This window comes from Lasioglossum baleicum, unplaced genomic scaffold (genome assembly GCF_051020765.1).
Source record: "Lasioglossum baleicum unplaced genomic scaffold, iyLasBale1 scaffold0021, whole genome shotgun sequence".
NCBI classification, from domain to species: domain Eukaryota; kingdom Metazoa; phylum Arthropoda; class Insecta; order Hymenoptera; family Halictidae; genus Lasioglossum; species Lasioglossum baleicum.
This window is the reverse complement of record NW_027469081.1, coordinates 2,784,233-2,800,573: the sequence shown is the minus strand read 5'-3', so window position 1 is coordinate 2,800,573 and position 16,341 is coordinate 2,784,233. Positions and strand designations below refer to the sequence as shown.

At 44.5% G+C, this 16,341-nt stretch overlaps 2 protein-coding genes across 4 annotated transcripts in view; both read left to right on the top strand.

Annotated features, from left to right (window-relative positions):
* LOC143219109 (uncharacterized) overlaps positions 1 to 16,341 on the top strand; it is a 170,701-nt gene that overhangs the window by 132,068 nt on the left and 22,292 nt on the right. The window lies entirely within an intron of this gene.
* On the top strand, positions 8,174 to 11,699 carry LOC143219111 (uncharacterized). Of its 2 annotated transcripts, XM_076444953.1 has the most exons (3): positions 8,174 to 8,294; positions 8,334 to 8,571; positions 8,611 to 11,699. In XM_076444953.1, exons 1-3 carry the CDS (start codon positions 8,259 to 8,261, stop codon positions 8,652 to 8,654), a joined length of 318 nt encoding a protein of 105 aa, XP_076301068.1. In that variant the 5' UTR covers positions 8,174 to 8,258; the 3' UTR covers positions 8,655 to 11,699. The 2 variants fall into 2 exon arrangements, with proteins under 2 accessions (XP_076301068.1, XP_076301067.1); XM_076444952.1 differs by having other exon boundaries at positions 8,334 to 11,699.

The following is a 16,341-nucleotide window of genomic DNA, read 5'->3' as shown; positions in this document are numbered from 1 at the left end:
GTTTTACACGGTTAGCCTACACCGACAGCTCCAAACGACAGTATTCTATTCGAGCAGGAGCACGTCAAAGAACGGGATCGAAGGGTGCATGGCTGGAATTTTTATCATCACTAGGGACCTCCGTGGAAAATAATATTCTTACAGTCCATTCGTTTTTTGATCGTTCAAAGTGGTCATCTAATGCATCATTGAACATTTTTGAAACCTCCCTTGAAGATTACCATAAAAGATTTTATTTCACACGTTCCTAGCTTTGCTTTGAGACATTTACGAAAGAAAATGTAGCAACGACGTACATACCTCGCGGCGAGCCAAGAAATAAACGAAGCGAATTAGCCGAATACGGAGAGAAGGCTAGCGCGTGTCGCGACGGGCAGATTTCGCAAAGAATTCTTACCGCGAACGTGCGACGAGAACAATACAACGAACCTCCGCACGGTACACGAAGAAACGAGCCAACCACCGGGGAATTTATCCGGTCGCATTTCACCGAGGAACACTCCAAGAACCGCGGAATTGCCCTCGCCCGAAAATAAATTCCTCGGCAGGTGTTGCCATTCCGCTAATTGTTGCGAGGTCTGGTTCCGTGGATGCCATACCCGAACCTGGCGAACACAACTTGCGTCCACAATATAAACTTAGTCCACGGCTCCAATCCTTTACACAGTCCTTTAATCGCTCGTGGTGGTAACGACGTCGACGATTCCGTCCTCGTCGAAAGCTTCGATAGGGCTTTGCGCAAAAGAAGAATTTTAATAAAAATGTTTTTTTCTTCTGGCTGGTGTATCAGTTAGTTTAAGTGATACAGGACAGTAAATGAACAGACACACTTTTCCTTCACACTTAATTTTCACAACTGGTATTAACAAGGAAATTCTTATTAAGTATTTTCGTATTAAGAACAGCAAATGGTCAGACATTTTTCACTTCGACACAGTAGAATCTTTTACCAAGCGCGAAATCAGTGACGAAACGAGCTTCTAGTGGTGCAGACCCGTAAATGGTCAGACACACTTTTCTTTCACACTTAATTTTCACAACTGGTATTAAGAACGAATTTCTTATTGAGTATTTTCGTATTAAGTAGATACACAGTTGAATCTTTTACCAAGCACGAAATCAGTGACGAAACGAGCTTCCAGTGGTGCAGACCTGTAAATGGTCAGACACACTTTTTTCACACTTAATTTTCACAACTGGCATTAACAACGAATTTCTTATTGAGTATTTTCGTATTAAGTAGATACACAGTTGAATCTATTCCCAAACGTAATATCAGTGACGAAACGAGCTTCCAGTGGTGCAGACCTGTAAATGGTCAGACACACTTTTCTTTCACACTTAATTTTCACAACTGGTATTAACAAGGAAATTCTTATTCAGTATTTTCGTATTAAGTAGATACAGAGTTGAATCATTTCCAAACGTAATATCAGTGACGAAACGAGCTTCCAGTGGTGCAGACCCGTGAATGGTCAGACACACTTTTCTTTAACACTTAATTTTCACAACTGGTATTAACAAGGAAATTTTTATTAAGTATTTTCGTATTAAGTACATACACAAACAGCGAATGGTCAGACATTTTTCACCTCGACACACTAGAATCTTTTACCAAGCACGAAATCAGTGACGAAACGAGCTTCCAGTGGTGCAGACCCGTAAATGGTCAGACACACTTTTTTCACACTTAATTTTCACAACTGGCATTAACAACGAATTTCTTATTGAGTATTTTCGTATTAAGTAGATACACAGTTGAATCTATTCCCAAACGTAATATCAGTGACGAAACGAGCTTCCAGTGGTGCAGACCTGTAAATTGTCAGACACACTTTTCTTTCACACTTAATTTTCACAACTGGTATTAACAAGGAAATTCTTATTGAGTATTTTCGTATTAAGTAGATACACAGTTGAATCTTTTCCCAAACGTAATATCAGTGACGAAACGAGCTTCCAGTGGTGCAGACCCGTAAATGGTCAGACACACTTTTCTTTAACACTTAATTTTCACAACTGGTATTAACAAGGAAATTTTTATTAAGTATTTTCGTATTAAGTACATACACAAACAGCGAATGGTCAGACATTTTTCACCTCGACACACTAGAATCTTTTACCAAGCACGAAATCAGTGACGAAACGAGCTTCCAGTGGTGCAGACCCGTAAATGGTCAGACACACTTTTCTTTCACACTTAATTTTCACAACTGGCATTAACAATGAATTTCTTATTGAGTATTTTCGTATTAAGTAGATACACAGATGAATCTTTTCCCAAACGTAATATCAGTGACGAAACGAGCTTCCAGTGGTGCAGACCTGTAAATGGTCAGACACACTTTCCTTTCACACTAAATTTTCACAATTGGTATTAACAACGAATTTCTTGTTGAGTATTTTCGTATTAAGTAGATACAGAGTTGAATCTTTTCCCAAACGTAATATCAGTGACGAAACGAGCTTCCAGTGGTGCAGACCTGTAAATGGTCAGACACACTTTTCTTTCACACTTAATTTTCACAACTGGTATTAACAAGGAAATTCTTATTCAGTATTTTCGTATTAAGTAGATACACAGTTAAATTTTTTCCCCAACGTAATATCAGTGACGAAACGAGCTTCCAGTGGTGCAGACCTGTAAATGGTCAGACAAACTTTTCTTTCACACTTAATTTTCACAACTGGCATTAACAACGAATTTCTTGTTGAGTATTTTCGTATTAAGTAGATACACAGTTGAATCTTTTCCCAAGCACGAAATCAGTGACGAAACGAGCTTCCAGTGGTGCAGACCCGTGAATGAGCAGACACTTTCCTTTCACACTTAATTTTCACAACTGGTATTAACAACGAATTTCTTGTTGAGTATTGTCGTATTAAGTAGATACACAGTTGAATCTTTTCCCAAACGTAATATCAGCGACGAAACGATCTTCCAGTGGTGCAGACCCGTGAATGGTCAGACGCCAAACGATTAGTGCCCGCAACGTGTATTCCGTTTAAAGACGCGTTTGCCGAAGAACAGTAGTAACGCGAACTCCACCGATATTAGAAGTGTCATTAGCGCGTGAATGGTCGTGGAATCCACCGAAACTGAAACCATATTTCTTGTCCTCGAAGGTATCCCCGTTACAATCTCCCAATGACTTCGCGCGTTCTCGGTACACAGAATTTCCATTAGGTCGCTCTCTCTTGGATAGCCGGGGTTACGACCGACGCGATGACGCCGTCGATAAACCTCCTTTTGCAGAGGAGCCCTTAATGCGTTCGTTAGCGGCCAGATAACAAAAAAAAAAAAATCCTTCCGTTCCGTTGGCCTCGACGATCGACGAGATTTAGTCTCGCCAGACTGTTGGCATTCGTGGTTTCGCTTCACGCTGAAATGTTCGTGTTTAAAGGATAACGATAATGACGATGATACAACGTTCTCGTCGATGTCCTCGTCAATGCTGCTCCTCGAGATAGCAACAGGACGTACACGTCGTAAAAATGATCCGGGTAATGTAGTTTCGTCACCTGCCCGCCGAACATTATGGCCCGTGCACACCACTGAATTTCTCTCCTAAAGTGGAGATAATGCGAGCGTTCAACCGTGATCCTGTTGCGAGGCTTCTAAACTTAATACATACTGTGCGCGGCATTAAGGTCGGAAGAACACTCGCCTCGCTCTATAAAAGCGGCAGCTGCACGCCGCTCGAAAATATTCAAACACCTTTATCGCGAATTTGATGCCACACCTTCCGACGATGGATCTCTATTTTTCTAGTGGAGGACATGGAAATAGAGAGAGAGCGGCTGAAGAGAGGCTTTCATCTTTCTAAGCTGCCACAAATGGCGGAACGGCAGTCGTAAAATGACAGCGCGCTCAGATTGCTGCACACGGTAAACGGGACGCGAATACGCCACCGTTCGACAAAATTGTATTATTAAAATGGTCCTCCGGGATCAAACTAAAGTAGAATAAACCTGCGATTGGTTAGACAGCCAATATGTGTATTTTGTGCAAGTGGTACAAGTCAACCGGGGCTCGTCCAAGTAGAACAAATCACCTAATCAGACGATTAGGGTACACCAGTGTCAATTAGATGAACGAATGTAGGAGGATCAGACAATGAGATCTAGCGCAAGGTCAGAGGATCGTTCGAACTACTTTGAACGAATCTACAGAGTTTCGCCGGCATAAATGATTGTCCCTCATCTCCTGATCAATAGACCGTGAATGAAGCAATCCCGGTGAATAGCTGGCAGCGATTCACAGCCAGACATCTCCGTAGGTGCATCCTTTAAAGTCACAGCCTCCAGATAGGCAGTCCCCAATTTCTGGTGGGGCGACCCGCTCTTTCGACCGTCTGAAAACCACTTTAGACACTGCGAACGGCGCCAGAGCGAGGACGATAAGGAGTCGCGATAGGTGGCAGCCTCGCTCCCCGGTCCCCGATACTCGTATCTTCAATTCCACTCGGATCTCTAAGTACACGGAAAAGTCGAGGATCGGTCGCGCCTTTTGCCCCGGAGTTCGTATTTTTTTCCCCCTCGGTTTCGCGCGATGAAAATCGACGCAATCCGACTGAGAAGAGGAACGCTGATTGCTCGACTACGTTATCCGTGAGAACGGCCCGGCATTTGTTACGCCGCGATCCTTTCGCCGGCGATATTTATCATGTCCCGAAAATTGCTACGCTTCAGACGGTTAATCCTCGCAACAGGCCGCGTCAATGGATCTCGGCTTGGAACGGTTTCCCTGAGAAATGAACCGACACCGGACGCAGATTGTTTGCACGATCCACTGCCAGCGCAATATTGATTAGCTCCTGCAACATTATCCGCCCGGTGGCCGGCTACGAATCTTCGTGGACGTGCTCGCCGAGCAGTACGTTCCATCAACGATTTCGAAAAACCGATATCATCTCGGTCTCGTCCGATCATATCTTGTATTGGTCACAACTTGCTCAACCGAAGAAATGTAGGTTTCTACTATTGCAGAAATAATTTGAAAAATTCACGAGAAACTCATTTTTATACCGTCACGATCAACGAAATGGAAAATAACGATTTTTGTACACACCTTTCGATCTCTGTGAAACATACAAGATGTAAAACATCGTTTCGCTGAAATGTGTAATTTGAAAAATTCCCGAGAAATTCATTTCTATACCGACGGGTCATTCCATGCCAAATCGATCACTTTTATATTGTAGTTCATGTGAAATTAGGGGATTTCCATTTTCTAGAAATGGCAGGCCTTCAAAGTTTTCAATTTTTGCCCATTTCGGCGAAAACGGGCCTCGTCTACGAATTTTTATCTCGAGAACTGTTCGTCCGATTTAGCTACAATTTTTTTTGTTTTATTCGGAAAGGATTGAGCTATTACAAAATAATTTTTTCAACCCCGACAATCAACTTTGTAATGTCGAAAAATTTAAATAAATTCTATTTTTACGTTTTTTTCGATGATGGGGCTCAGTGATCTAAATTTACATTTATATATACGACTAAACAACTCTATTTATACCTGGAGAACAATATTAGTAACCACTTTTGGCCAACAACACCTTTTTAATCATGACTTCATTTGTACATATCAGTTTTCATAAGAATCATATATGTTCTACAAAAAAGGTGTCGTTGCTCAATGGAAATCACAAGAAGGTGGTGGTTTTCTTCCATCTTAAGAAGTATGGATAGGATCATAGTGTGTTAATGATTATGGAAAAAAATATAAGGAAAACTATTTCATTACTTACCGACACGATTTACGAAATGGAAAATAACGATTTTTGTACACACCTTTCGATCTCTGTGAAACATACAAGATGTAAAACATCGTTTCGCTGAAATTTGTAATTTGAAAAATTCCCGAGAAATTCATTTCTATACCGACGGGTCATTCCATGCCAAATCGATCACTTTTATATTGTAGTTCATGTGAAATTAGGGGATGTCCATTTTTTAGAAATGGCAGGCCTTCAAAGTTTTCAATTTTTGCCCATTTCGGCGAAAACGGGCCTCGTCTACGAATTTTTATCTCGAGAACTGTTCGTCCGATTTAGCTACAATTTGTTTTGTTTTATTCGGAAAGGATTGGGCTATTACAAAATAATTTTTTCAACCCCGACAATCAACTTTGTAATGTCGAAAAATTTAAATAAATTCTATTTTTACGTTTTTTTCGATGATGGGGCTCAGTGATCTAAATTTACAGCTATATATACGACTAAACAACTCTATTTATACCTGGAGAACAATATTAGTAACCACTTTTGGCCAACAACACCTTTTTAATCATGACTTCATTTGTACATATCAGTTTTCATAAGAATCATATATGTTCTACAAAAAAGGTGTCGTTGCTCAATGGAAATCACGAGAAGGTGGTGGTTTTCTTCCATCTTAAGAAGTATAGATAGGATCATAGTGTGTTAATGATTATGGAAAAAAATATAAGGAAAACTATTTCATTACTTACCGACACGATTTACGAAATGGAAAATAACGATTTTTGTACACATATGTTGATTTCTAAAACGCAAGATCGTCTCACTGAAATCTTTGTATTACTTGTCCGACGTATGAACTGCTTGTACGACGAATGAACGAGCTGCATTCTACTTGCCAGCTCGATCAGTGATCCACACGATTACGCGTATGACCAGTGAACGGCATTACCACTTGTCTGACTGAATGAAGTGCCTGGACTACTCGTGGTGAATCAGTGACGCGGTCTACTTGTCCGGCGACACAACAATCTACTCCACTTGCCCGCGCAATTACCGTTCTACACTACTTGTCCGACATGTTGCGCTGTTCCCCGTTAGTACAGTGATTCTCTCGCAACGCCTACAGACTTGTTTACACATTCAAATGGAGTTGATTCGGCCGGTCTGACCAAAACCGACGTGTTCTACTTATTCGAGGCGAGATATGCCGTGTATGACCACGGGCCGACCCACTTTTCCAACGTTGATCGGGGTCGAACTACGCTCCCGTCCGAGTAGAACCGGTCTCGTTCTACTCGCCGTCAAACAACGAAACATAGTTCTCGGTTCTGTATAAATCAAATAGCTTGGAGCACTCGGAAACTAGTCGACCCATTTTCGAGCCTGCGCTTCCTTGTATTATTTTCGCCTAGTATTATTTCATTCAGACCGAACTCCGTTCATCCTTTTCCAACGGTACCCGACCGTTAAGCAGCTTAAATCTCGCGGATCCGAACGCCGGCGAATCGCTGTGTGCTTCGTGAAACGTGCAGCACGTATCAGAAGTTTAGACGCATCCTATTATTCGAACAAAAATGTATCCTCCGATGAATCTTCGATCGGGAAAAACTTAGAGATTGACGTGTGTAATTTCTTGCTTATTATTTACTGCTATTATTATTGTTACGAGCCAGGGCCGCGAGTAGCACGAATGGCCGGCGAAGGGTTGTAAACCCAGGAATATGGTATCAATTTGTTAGTTAAGGTACGCGGACGAACCCAGTGCGAAATTGGGGAGCCGCCAGGAATATAGACAGCGAGGACGAACCTGACGCGAAGTCAGGGAGCCTCTAAGAATGGAGTCAAACGCAGACGAACCTGATGCGAAATCAGGGAGCTGCTGGGAAGGTAAAACTTCGTGAACGAACCCAATGCGAAATTGGGGAGTCACTAGGAACGACGCGCAGACGAACGCGATGCGAAACCGTGGAGCTGCTAGGAGGTTGTAGAACAGCGCGGACGAACCTATTGCGAAATTGGGGAGCCGCTGGGAGGTTGGATAAAAGCACAGACGAACCTGATGCGAAATCAGGGAGCTGTTAGGATGCGGATGAACCTGATGCGAAATCAGGGAGCTGCTGGGAAGGTGAAACTTCGTGAACGAACCCAATGCGAAATTGGGGAGTCACTAGGAACGACGCGCAGACGAACGCGATGCGAAACCGTGGAGCTGCTAGGGGGTTGTAGAACAGCGCGGACGAACCTATTGCGAAATTGGGGAGCCGCTGGGAGGTTGGATAAAAGCACAGACGAACCTGATGCGAAATCAGGGAGCTGTTAGGATGCGGATGAACCTGATGCGAAATCAGGGAGCTGCTGGGAAGGTAAAACTTCGTGAACGAACCCAATGCGAAATTGGGGAGTCACTAGGAACGACGCGCAGACGAACGCGATGCGAAACCGTGGAGCTGGTTAGAGGTTGTAGAACAGCGCGGACGAATCTATTGCGAAATTGGGGAGCCGCTGGGAGGTTGGATAAAAGCACAGACGAACCTGATGCGAAATCAGGGAGCTGTTAGGATGCGGATGAACCTGATGCGAAATCAAGAAGCTGTTACGATGCGGATGAACCTGATGCGAAATCAGGGAGCTGCTGGGAAGGTAAAACTTCGTGAACGAACCCAATGCGAAATTGGGGAGTCACTAGGAACGACGCGCAGACGAACGCGATGCGAAACCGTGGAGCTGCTAGGGGGTTGTAGAACAGCGCGGACGAACCTATTGCGAAATTGGGGAGCCGCTGGGAGGTTGGATAAAAGCACAGACGAACCTGATGCGAAATCAGGGAGCTGTTACGATGCGGATGAACCTGATGCGAAATCAGGGAGCTGTTACGATGCGGATGAACCTGATGCGAAATCAGGGAGCTGCTGGGAAGGTGAAACTTCGTGAACGAACCCAATGCGAAATTGGGGAGTCACTAGGAACGACGCGCAGACGAACCCGATGCGAAACCGTGGAGCTGCTAGGGGGTTGTAGAACAGCGCGGACGAACCTATTGCGAAATTGGGGAGCCGCTGGGAGGTTGGATAAAAGCACAGACGAACCTGATGCGAAATCAGGGAGCTGTTAGAATGCGGATGAACCTGATGCGAAATCAGGGAGCTGCTGGGAAGGTAAAACTTCGTGAACGAACCCAATGCGAAATTGGGGAGTCACTAGGAATGACGCGCAGACGACAGGGGCCGGACAAGAGTAATATATAGCAACCTTAAGTGTACGGATTGAATGAAAATCAGTGGAAAAACGAAGTACGCACCCGAGCATTCTTGAAGCGGAGTTGACAATGCGATCAAAATGGTTGGAAAAGTCTAAGGTAGAGGAGAAGTGAATTCTCCTAAGTCCTTAACTTCTGTTATTGAGGAGAGAATGCAGTCATTAAGACGGTCAGACTGGTATTGTTAGTGTATTGTTATCATTTACAATCGTCGACTTCGGCCGATTCTGTTGGAAGTGTTTGAGAAGGCGGTCGCAACTTGGACCGCCCCACAATTTTCGTCGGGATAATCGAGCGATCGAATCGCCGCCGACCTTTTTTCGAGTCGATGCAAATTGGTCGACCCCCGCTACCCCGCGCCGCAACCGAATTACTATTCGCGGGTGTTCGGCGAGATTGAATATTCAGATTCGACGCGGACCAGTCGACGAGCGGAAGAAAGTATTTCGATTCTCGCCGGAGCGTCGAACAACTCGAGCCCGCGGAATACTTGCGAACCGTTCGTTCCGTCGCGTCCTGACACGGCCCCCACTCGTTATTTGTATTTATCGCGATTAAGAGCACTTCAAACACGCTAGAACTCTGCTGGAACGTTTCCCTCGGCGCGCAGAACTCGCCCGAGAGTTCGCGGAGAACTTTCCTCGGCGAAGCCGAAAGAAAACTTTCCCGGCCGCTGAATAATTAAAGAGAAGGCGTAAGAACCGCTGAAGATGGAAAAACTTTCCGGCCGAATCGAAAGTAGCTCCGACCGCGAAACCGTTTAATCATGCGTACGCCGGCGATGTTCAACAATTTCGAGACGTTCCAGCCCCCGTTTGCCTATTTGCTCAGCAATCCTTATTAAATCTCCAACAGCGACGAGTGTAGTTCGAGACGCTATTAATCAAAAGCAAAATACTCCACCCAGGCAAGCTTCTGATCGCATGAATCGTTGATAACTAGACAACGTAACTAGAGCAAAATAAGATTTTCTTTTACCAGAATTGCAACGAACCGGTGTGAAATGGAAATTTATTTTCTTTGCACTCGGAGTTGTTTTAACTTGAAAATTAAACATACCTTCCGGCCTTGAATAATTCCATTGTATACGATTGTAGTAAGTAACAGTTCGAGTTGTCAGTACAACGTATTTATTTGCACATGGACTTACAGTAATTTGATTATGGAAGAAAAGAATATGTAGAGAATGTTATAACGAGAAAGGAAACAGTTATTCCTTTACTGTAGCCTTGAATACGAGATATCGCCTACAGTCCTCGTGGCCAGTATCTCACTCACTCTCACACGCACACACACGAGCAGTCCTTCGCCGTGACGACAATTATCTGTTCGGTTCAAATCTTCAACTCTATCTGCTCTACTCTCGAATACACCTGTCTACAGGGCGATTCACGCAATTGTTACAAGTCAGAACTCCGTCATTATTGCATTTACAAAAAAAAATCCCAAAGGAGGAAGATAAATGGTTCGAAGAGAACTACATCTGTAGGCCTTTAAATCTTTTTTAGACGCAGCAGTGCATGTGCACTTAACAATTGCATCATTTCTTTGAATAGAAGTGCATATTGTTTTTTACACAGATCGATTATTCTGTTCATTCTACGTAAAAAATGACTGGGGTACACATGGCAAAAAATTATTAGATCTCGAGACATTTTCAAGAAATGTCTTTATTGAAGAAGATGCTCAAACGCTTCTCCATTACATTCTGAACATTCCTTATAACGTGTTTTTATTGTTTGAAGTCTCGGCGCGGTAGACGCAGTCATAAAAATTTAGCCACCCTATTCTATCGAGGTCCGTTCAAAACACCGGTGTTGGGACTTCGATAGAAGAATTACTGTATTATTAATCATTACGGTTACAATATCCTACTCTTATTAACTATGCTTATAACCTATGGCAACACGTCAGCAGGCGTGGCAGTATTTTCTGTATTAAATCACACCTATTCATATTTCATACAGAAACGAATTCGTCTAATATTTCCCGCTAAATCCCGTATAACAATGTGTACAGATTGTTCCGTGATTGAGCCAGTAGTGCAAGTCAATATATAGTATGTATGATTTAACAGATGATGTGGGTTTTCCTACAGTGAACTAAGTAGCGCAGATCGATATCTAGATTAACATGCAGGAAAGATAAATTACCATGCAGACAAGCCATACAGAACAATAGACGAGCCGACAGTGATTCAAGTCAGTCTATATAGTGTGGCAAGTAGTTAAGGGGCCAGTATTTGCTAACGCACAAGATTAATAGTACCAATCGGAATATGAAGATTAAGTTACTCTTTCGATTCAGGACCAACTACCGTCGATGTAATATCCTGCTAGTAGCACAGGCATGTCTGTGGTCAGACAAGAAATTCAATACGATAGAAAGTTGATCGGTATTCATCAATGCTGTTAGATAACGGATGACGCGTTACGCGACAGCATTATTCGAAGCGAGAATTCATATGGAGAACGGCTTTAAAAACAACAGAGAAACGATATTGGAAAAAACCGAATATCTATTAATTTATCGAACGGAAGATAAAACTGGCCGCAGCTGTCGCTGGAAGATAAAAAATAAAATGTTCGAGCGGTCCGAGCTGGCATATTTATTAAAACATTGATGATTTGTTAATAGTCGGACAACGAGAAGGAAATGGCAACGGTAAAATCGGAGGGAACAGGTTCGTTCAACGAGCAAACGAGACGCGGGGAGGGGGACGGGGGGGGGGGGAATAAATAGACGATGCCGCAGATAGGGGCGGGAGCAGCACGCGTTCGTCGCTTCGATAAATTGCACCGAGCCATTATTTAAACCGCCACCGAACCAACCCGAATTAACCCGCATTTCTGACCGACGTTAAATCCGCGAATTTTTGCACAGCCGGCAACTAATTTATTTATCCGGATCGATAGACTAGGCCGGCTTTAAAGGGTGTGTTCCGTCGCACCGGAATAGAATTCGTAGGTTTCCTTCGGACAGGATTTATGATGCGAACGTGCCTAAATATCCTCCTCAAGGATTAACGTTCAGTTTTTATACATCCTCGAAATTACAACGTGACATAAATTTAGTCCCTCCGAAGGACCGTCCGCGACCGTTACGCAGGGTGTCGAATTACCTGGAACCGTCGCGTCGTCGACCGAGTAAGATCTCGCCCCACTCCTCCTTCCCAGGGCCTCATTCAGAGCTACGGGAAGGAGGTCCTAGGAGTCAAAGTGTGTACTGATTGGGAAATGCAACTTTCTGCAGGAACCAATCAGTGCATCTTATTTCATATTCGAGAATCCAACGAGCATCGCGCTAGGACTGGAAGACGAAGTCGCTCAGTTGAGTTTTACGCTCTAACGCCGTGACATTCTCCAGTCCTCGGGTAGACAAGTACAACGCACGAGCCGTTGTCTTGTTAATCGTTCATTACATGTGCAAAGTTAGCATCACGGTAGTTCGTCGACCAGTGATCAGGACACCCGACAAACCGGGATCGCGTCGGTCGAAATCCCTCGCGAACCGGATCAAATCAATCGAGATCACTCGCGTGCGTTCAATCACAAACGCGAATCCTCATATCATCATCTGCGCGCGTATAAGGCAGGACCTGCTAGATCAGCCTTACTGACGAGTCCACTAGCAGGTCCGGGACGAAACGCTTCCATTAACGTATTCATGCGATATCAAGTCAAGCGAATCAATTATTGTCTTTTGCGATCGTTCTATCATTTGAACTAGCTGCCCAAGATTAACTTGGCGGGCAGTGATCCGGAACAGTCGCGAACCCACAGTTCAGTGGAAAGAAGAAAGAAAAACGCAGCGAGGGGAATTTAACGAAACTGCGTGGAACCAACAACGGTTCGCCGGTTGTTTGATTCAGGTTTTAGAAAGCAGATTAGGGTGTTTATCTCGATCGCGCGATACACGGCACGGCTATTTTTACTATGACATTCGATATTAACGAGCGTTTCTCGTGTCGAGCGGTGATTCAGATGTCCATCGTCGAGCACGAACGACTTCTGTGTGTATGATTATTTGTATGAGTAATGCGCGCCGTGCAGGTTGCATTTCAGACTCGATGCAACCATCGTTTCGAATCATTTTTATCCGTAATACTTGTTCCAAGGTTCGTTCCAGTTGAACTCTAGATCATTTCATTATTCATTACCGAACCGAACAAGATTTCAGAGCAGCGGGACGCGGCGAGACAAACGCGAATCGCGCAGTTAACGCCGTATTTGCTTTGCATTATTGCGCGCCCGCGTCGTCGCGAATCATATAAACACGTGTTTGCGTAAACTTGATTGATTCCCGTACCCTCGCCGCCGCGTTAAACAGCATTCCACGGCAAACATGGTTTCACAAAGAAACACGAACAATGTTTGCTCACCGGCTGTAATAATTCAACGGGAAATCTTTCGGGACGTTTCTCTTTTTCATTGTCTAGTCGAATACACGTGTACACTGTACTTTTTTCATACTTGGAAACATTTCTTTACTCGCACGATCAGACAGACATTTCGTACGTTGAATTTCTATTGGACAGATCATATTTTAGTTTGTTGATTGTGGTGCAGTACTATTCTATACTTGTTCGAGAACGAGTACACTGATTCCGTGTACTTGATTGATTATACACAGTTCTATACTACTTATTTGACCGGATACAGTACTTGTCTGGCTACAGGACTATACTACTTGTTTAACTGCGACGGAAGCGTGCAAATTCGAAGTCCCACGAAGCAGACTGCGTCACAGAGTGATCGATACCGAACGATTATAACGCCCGGAGGATGTGTCGAACATATTAAACTTCTCCAACTCTCCTCCGCTCTCTTCCCCCGCACATATTAAACTCTTTCCGTCTCTTCTCGGCGTCACACTCTCAACGTTTCGTCAAGGTTGCTGTCCGTCTCTATACGAAAAGATCGCAAAATAAAACAATACAATAAAACAATGGGATTCAAGGTCTCATCCGTTTGTGCAAGGGCAACTCGGGTTTAATGCGCGATTACCGTGCCTCACGGAACTGGCCAGCAAGATCTCCGAAAGACAGATTGTTTCTTGCAGATTAGCATTCTCGATTCATGGACAAAGCTAGGAGAAAAGCGGTCGCGTGCACCGCAAACGGTCACCACCGACCGGTCGCTAAAATGAGGGAGTAATGAAGATAAATGCTCGCGACGCGGAATTAAGTATATCATCAGCCACTTGGAATTACGCTGGGTAATCGGCGAAACAACTTTGCTAATCTGCGAAGGTCAGAAATGTTCTGCACGAATTGTTCCGTTTTATATGCATTATCCAAAATGGAACTTCACGCAACGTCTGTTAACATTAATGCCTGTTTTGCCGCGGAACTGCGGGTTCGCGTATGTTCCGGATCACTGCCCGCCAAGTTAATCTTGGGCAGCTAGTTCAAATGATAGGATGATCGCAAAAGACAATAATTGATTCGCTTGACTTGATATCGCATGAATACGTTAATGGAAGCGTTTCGTCCCGGACCTGCTAGTGGACTCGTCAGTAAGGCTGATCTAGCAGGTCCTGCCTTATACGCGCGCAGATGATGATATGAGGATTCGCGTTTGTGATTGAACGCACGCGAGTGATCTCGATTGATTTGATCCGGTTCGCGAGGGATTTCGACCGACGCGATCCCGGTTTGTCGGGTGTCCTGATCACTGGACGACGAACTACCGTGATGCTAACTTTGAACGTGTGATGAACGATTGACAGGACAACGGCTCGTGCGTTGTACTTGTCTACCCGAGGACTGGAGAATGTCACGGCGTTAGAGCGTAAAACTCAACTGAGCGACTTCGTCCCGGAATTAACTACGTTAATGGAAGCGTTTCGTCCCGGACCTGCTAGTGGACTCGTCAGTAAGGCTGATCTAGCAGGTCCTGCCTTATACGCGCGCAGATGATGGTATGAGGATTCGCGTTTGTGATTGAACGCACGCGAGTGATCTCGATTGATTTGATCCGGTTCGCGAGGGATTTCGACCGACGCGATCCCGGTTTGTCGGGTGTCCTGACCACTGGACAACGAACTACCGTGATGTTAACTTTGAACGTGTGATGAACGATTGACAGGACAACGGCTCGTGCGTTGTACTTGTCTACCCGAGGACTGGAGAATGTCACGGCGTTAGAGCGTAAAACTCAACTGAGCGACTTCGTCTTCCAGTCCTAGCGCGATGCTCGTTGGATTCTCGAATATGAAATAAGATGCACTGATTGGTTCCTGCAGAAAGTTGCATTTCCCAATCAGTACACACTTTGACTTCTAGGACCTCCTTCCCGTAGCTCTGAATGAGGCCCTGAGAAGGAGGAGTGGGTCGAGATCTTACTCGGTCGACGACGCGACGGTTCCAGGTAATTCGACACCCTGCGTAACGGTCGCGGACGGTCCTTCGGAGGGACTAAATTCATGACACCTTGTAATTTCGAGGGTGTATAAAAACTGAACGTTAAACAGATGCCTTGACTGGTCGCCGAATGACCCTAGTTTGTTTAATCCTTGAGGAGGATATTTAGGCACGTTCGTATCATAAATCCTGTCCGAAGGAATCCTACGAATTCTATTCCTGTGCGACGGAACAATGCCAATATCTTAGTTATGTTACTATTCTTGTCGGGGTGCGATGTGTTGATACGAAAAATGCCAGATTGTCTTTGTCTCGTTGTAAAGGAGGAATTCTAGGAGGACAAGTAGCGCGGATGAATATTCTAGAGATCCTGTTCGGCGAGACTGCGAGGCTGGTCAGTGTTTCGTTGGACGAGTAGTACGAGCCATTTGGTGGCGCGCCATTAGGTAGAGGCTGATGATTATTCAGTCCGAGAAATGGTATTGATCAGTATCTAGACAGGCAAGTAATGTAGGTTAGCGTTCGGTCATAATGAGAGAGTAATGAAGACAAATGAACGCCGCGGAATCACGGCACAAAAGGGCTCCGAAATCAAGCGATGCAGCGCGCTCCAGGAGTCGATTTCGATGTAAATTCGAGCCGCGCCCGGCCATTGTTTCTCCGTCGGAGATCTGACTTGCGGCGAGCCCGGACGTCGATTAAGAAGTTCATCGCCTGGGCTCATTGATATTCGATCGGGAACAGAACGACCAGAAAACGGCCAGCCTGCGCCGCGAAACTGCGCGCCACCGCCGCACAGTGGGACCGTTCGCCCAAATCGGAGACCAAATCAAAGAACTTTCGATAGAAATGACGTATGGCGATGAAATTTTTTTTAAATTAATGCCGAAACATTGCAGAATATGGGAAAAATAGGGAGATTATGGTAAGAACGTTTTTTAACGTTGAGAAAATTCGTTAAACTTGCACAATTTCGAGAAAATTGTGGTTTTTCCAAT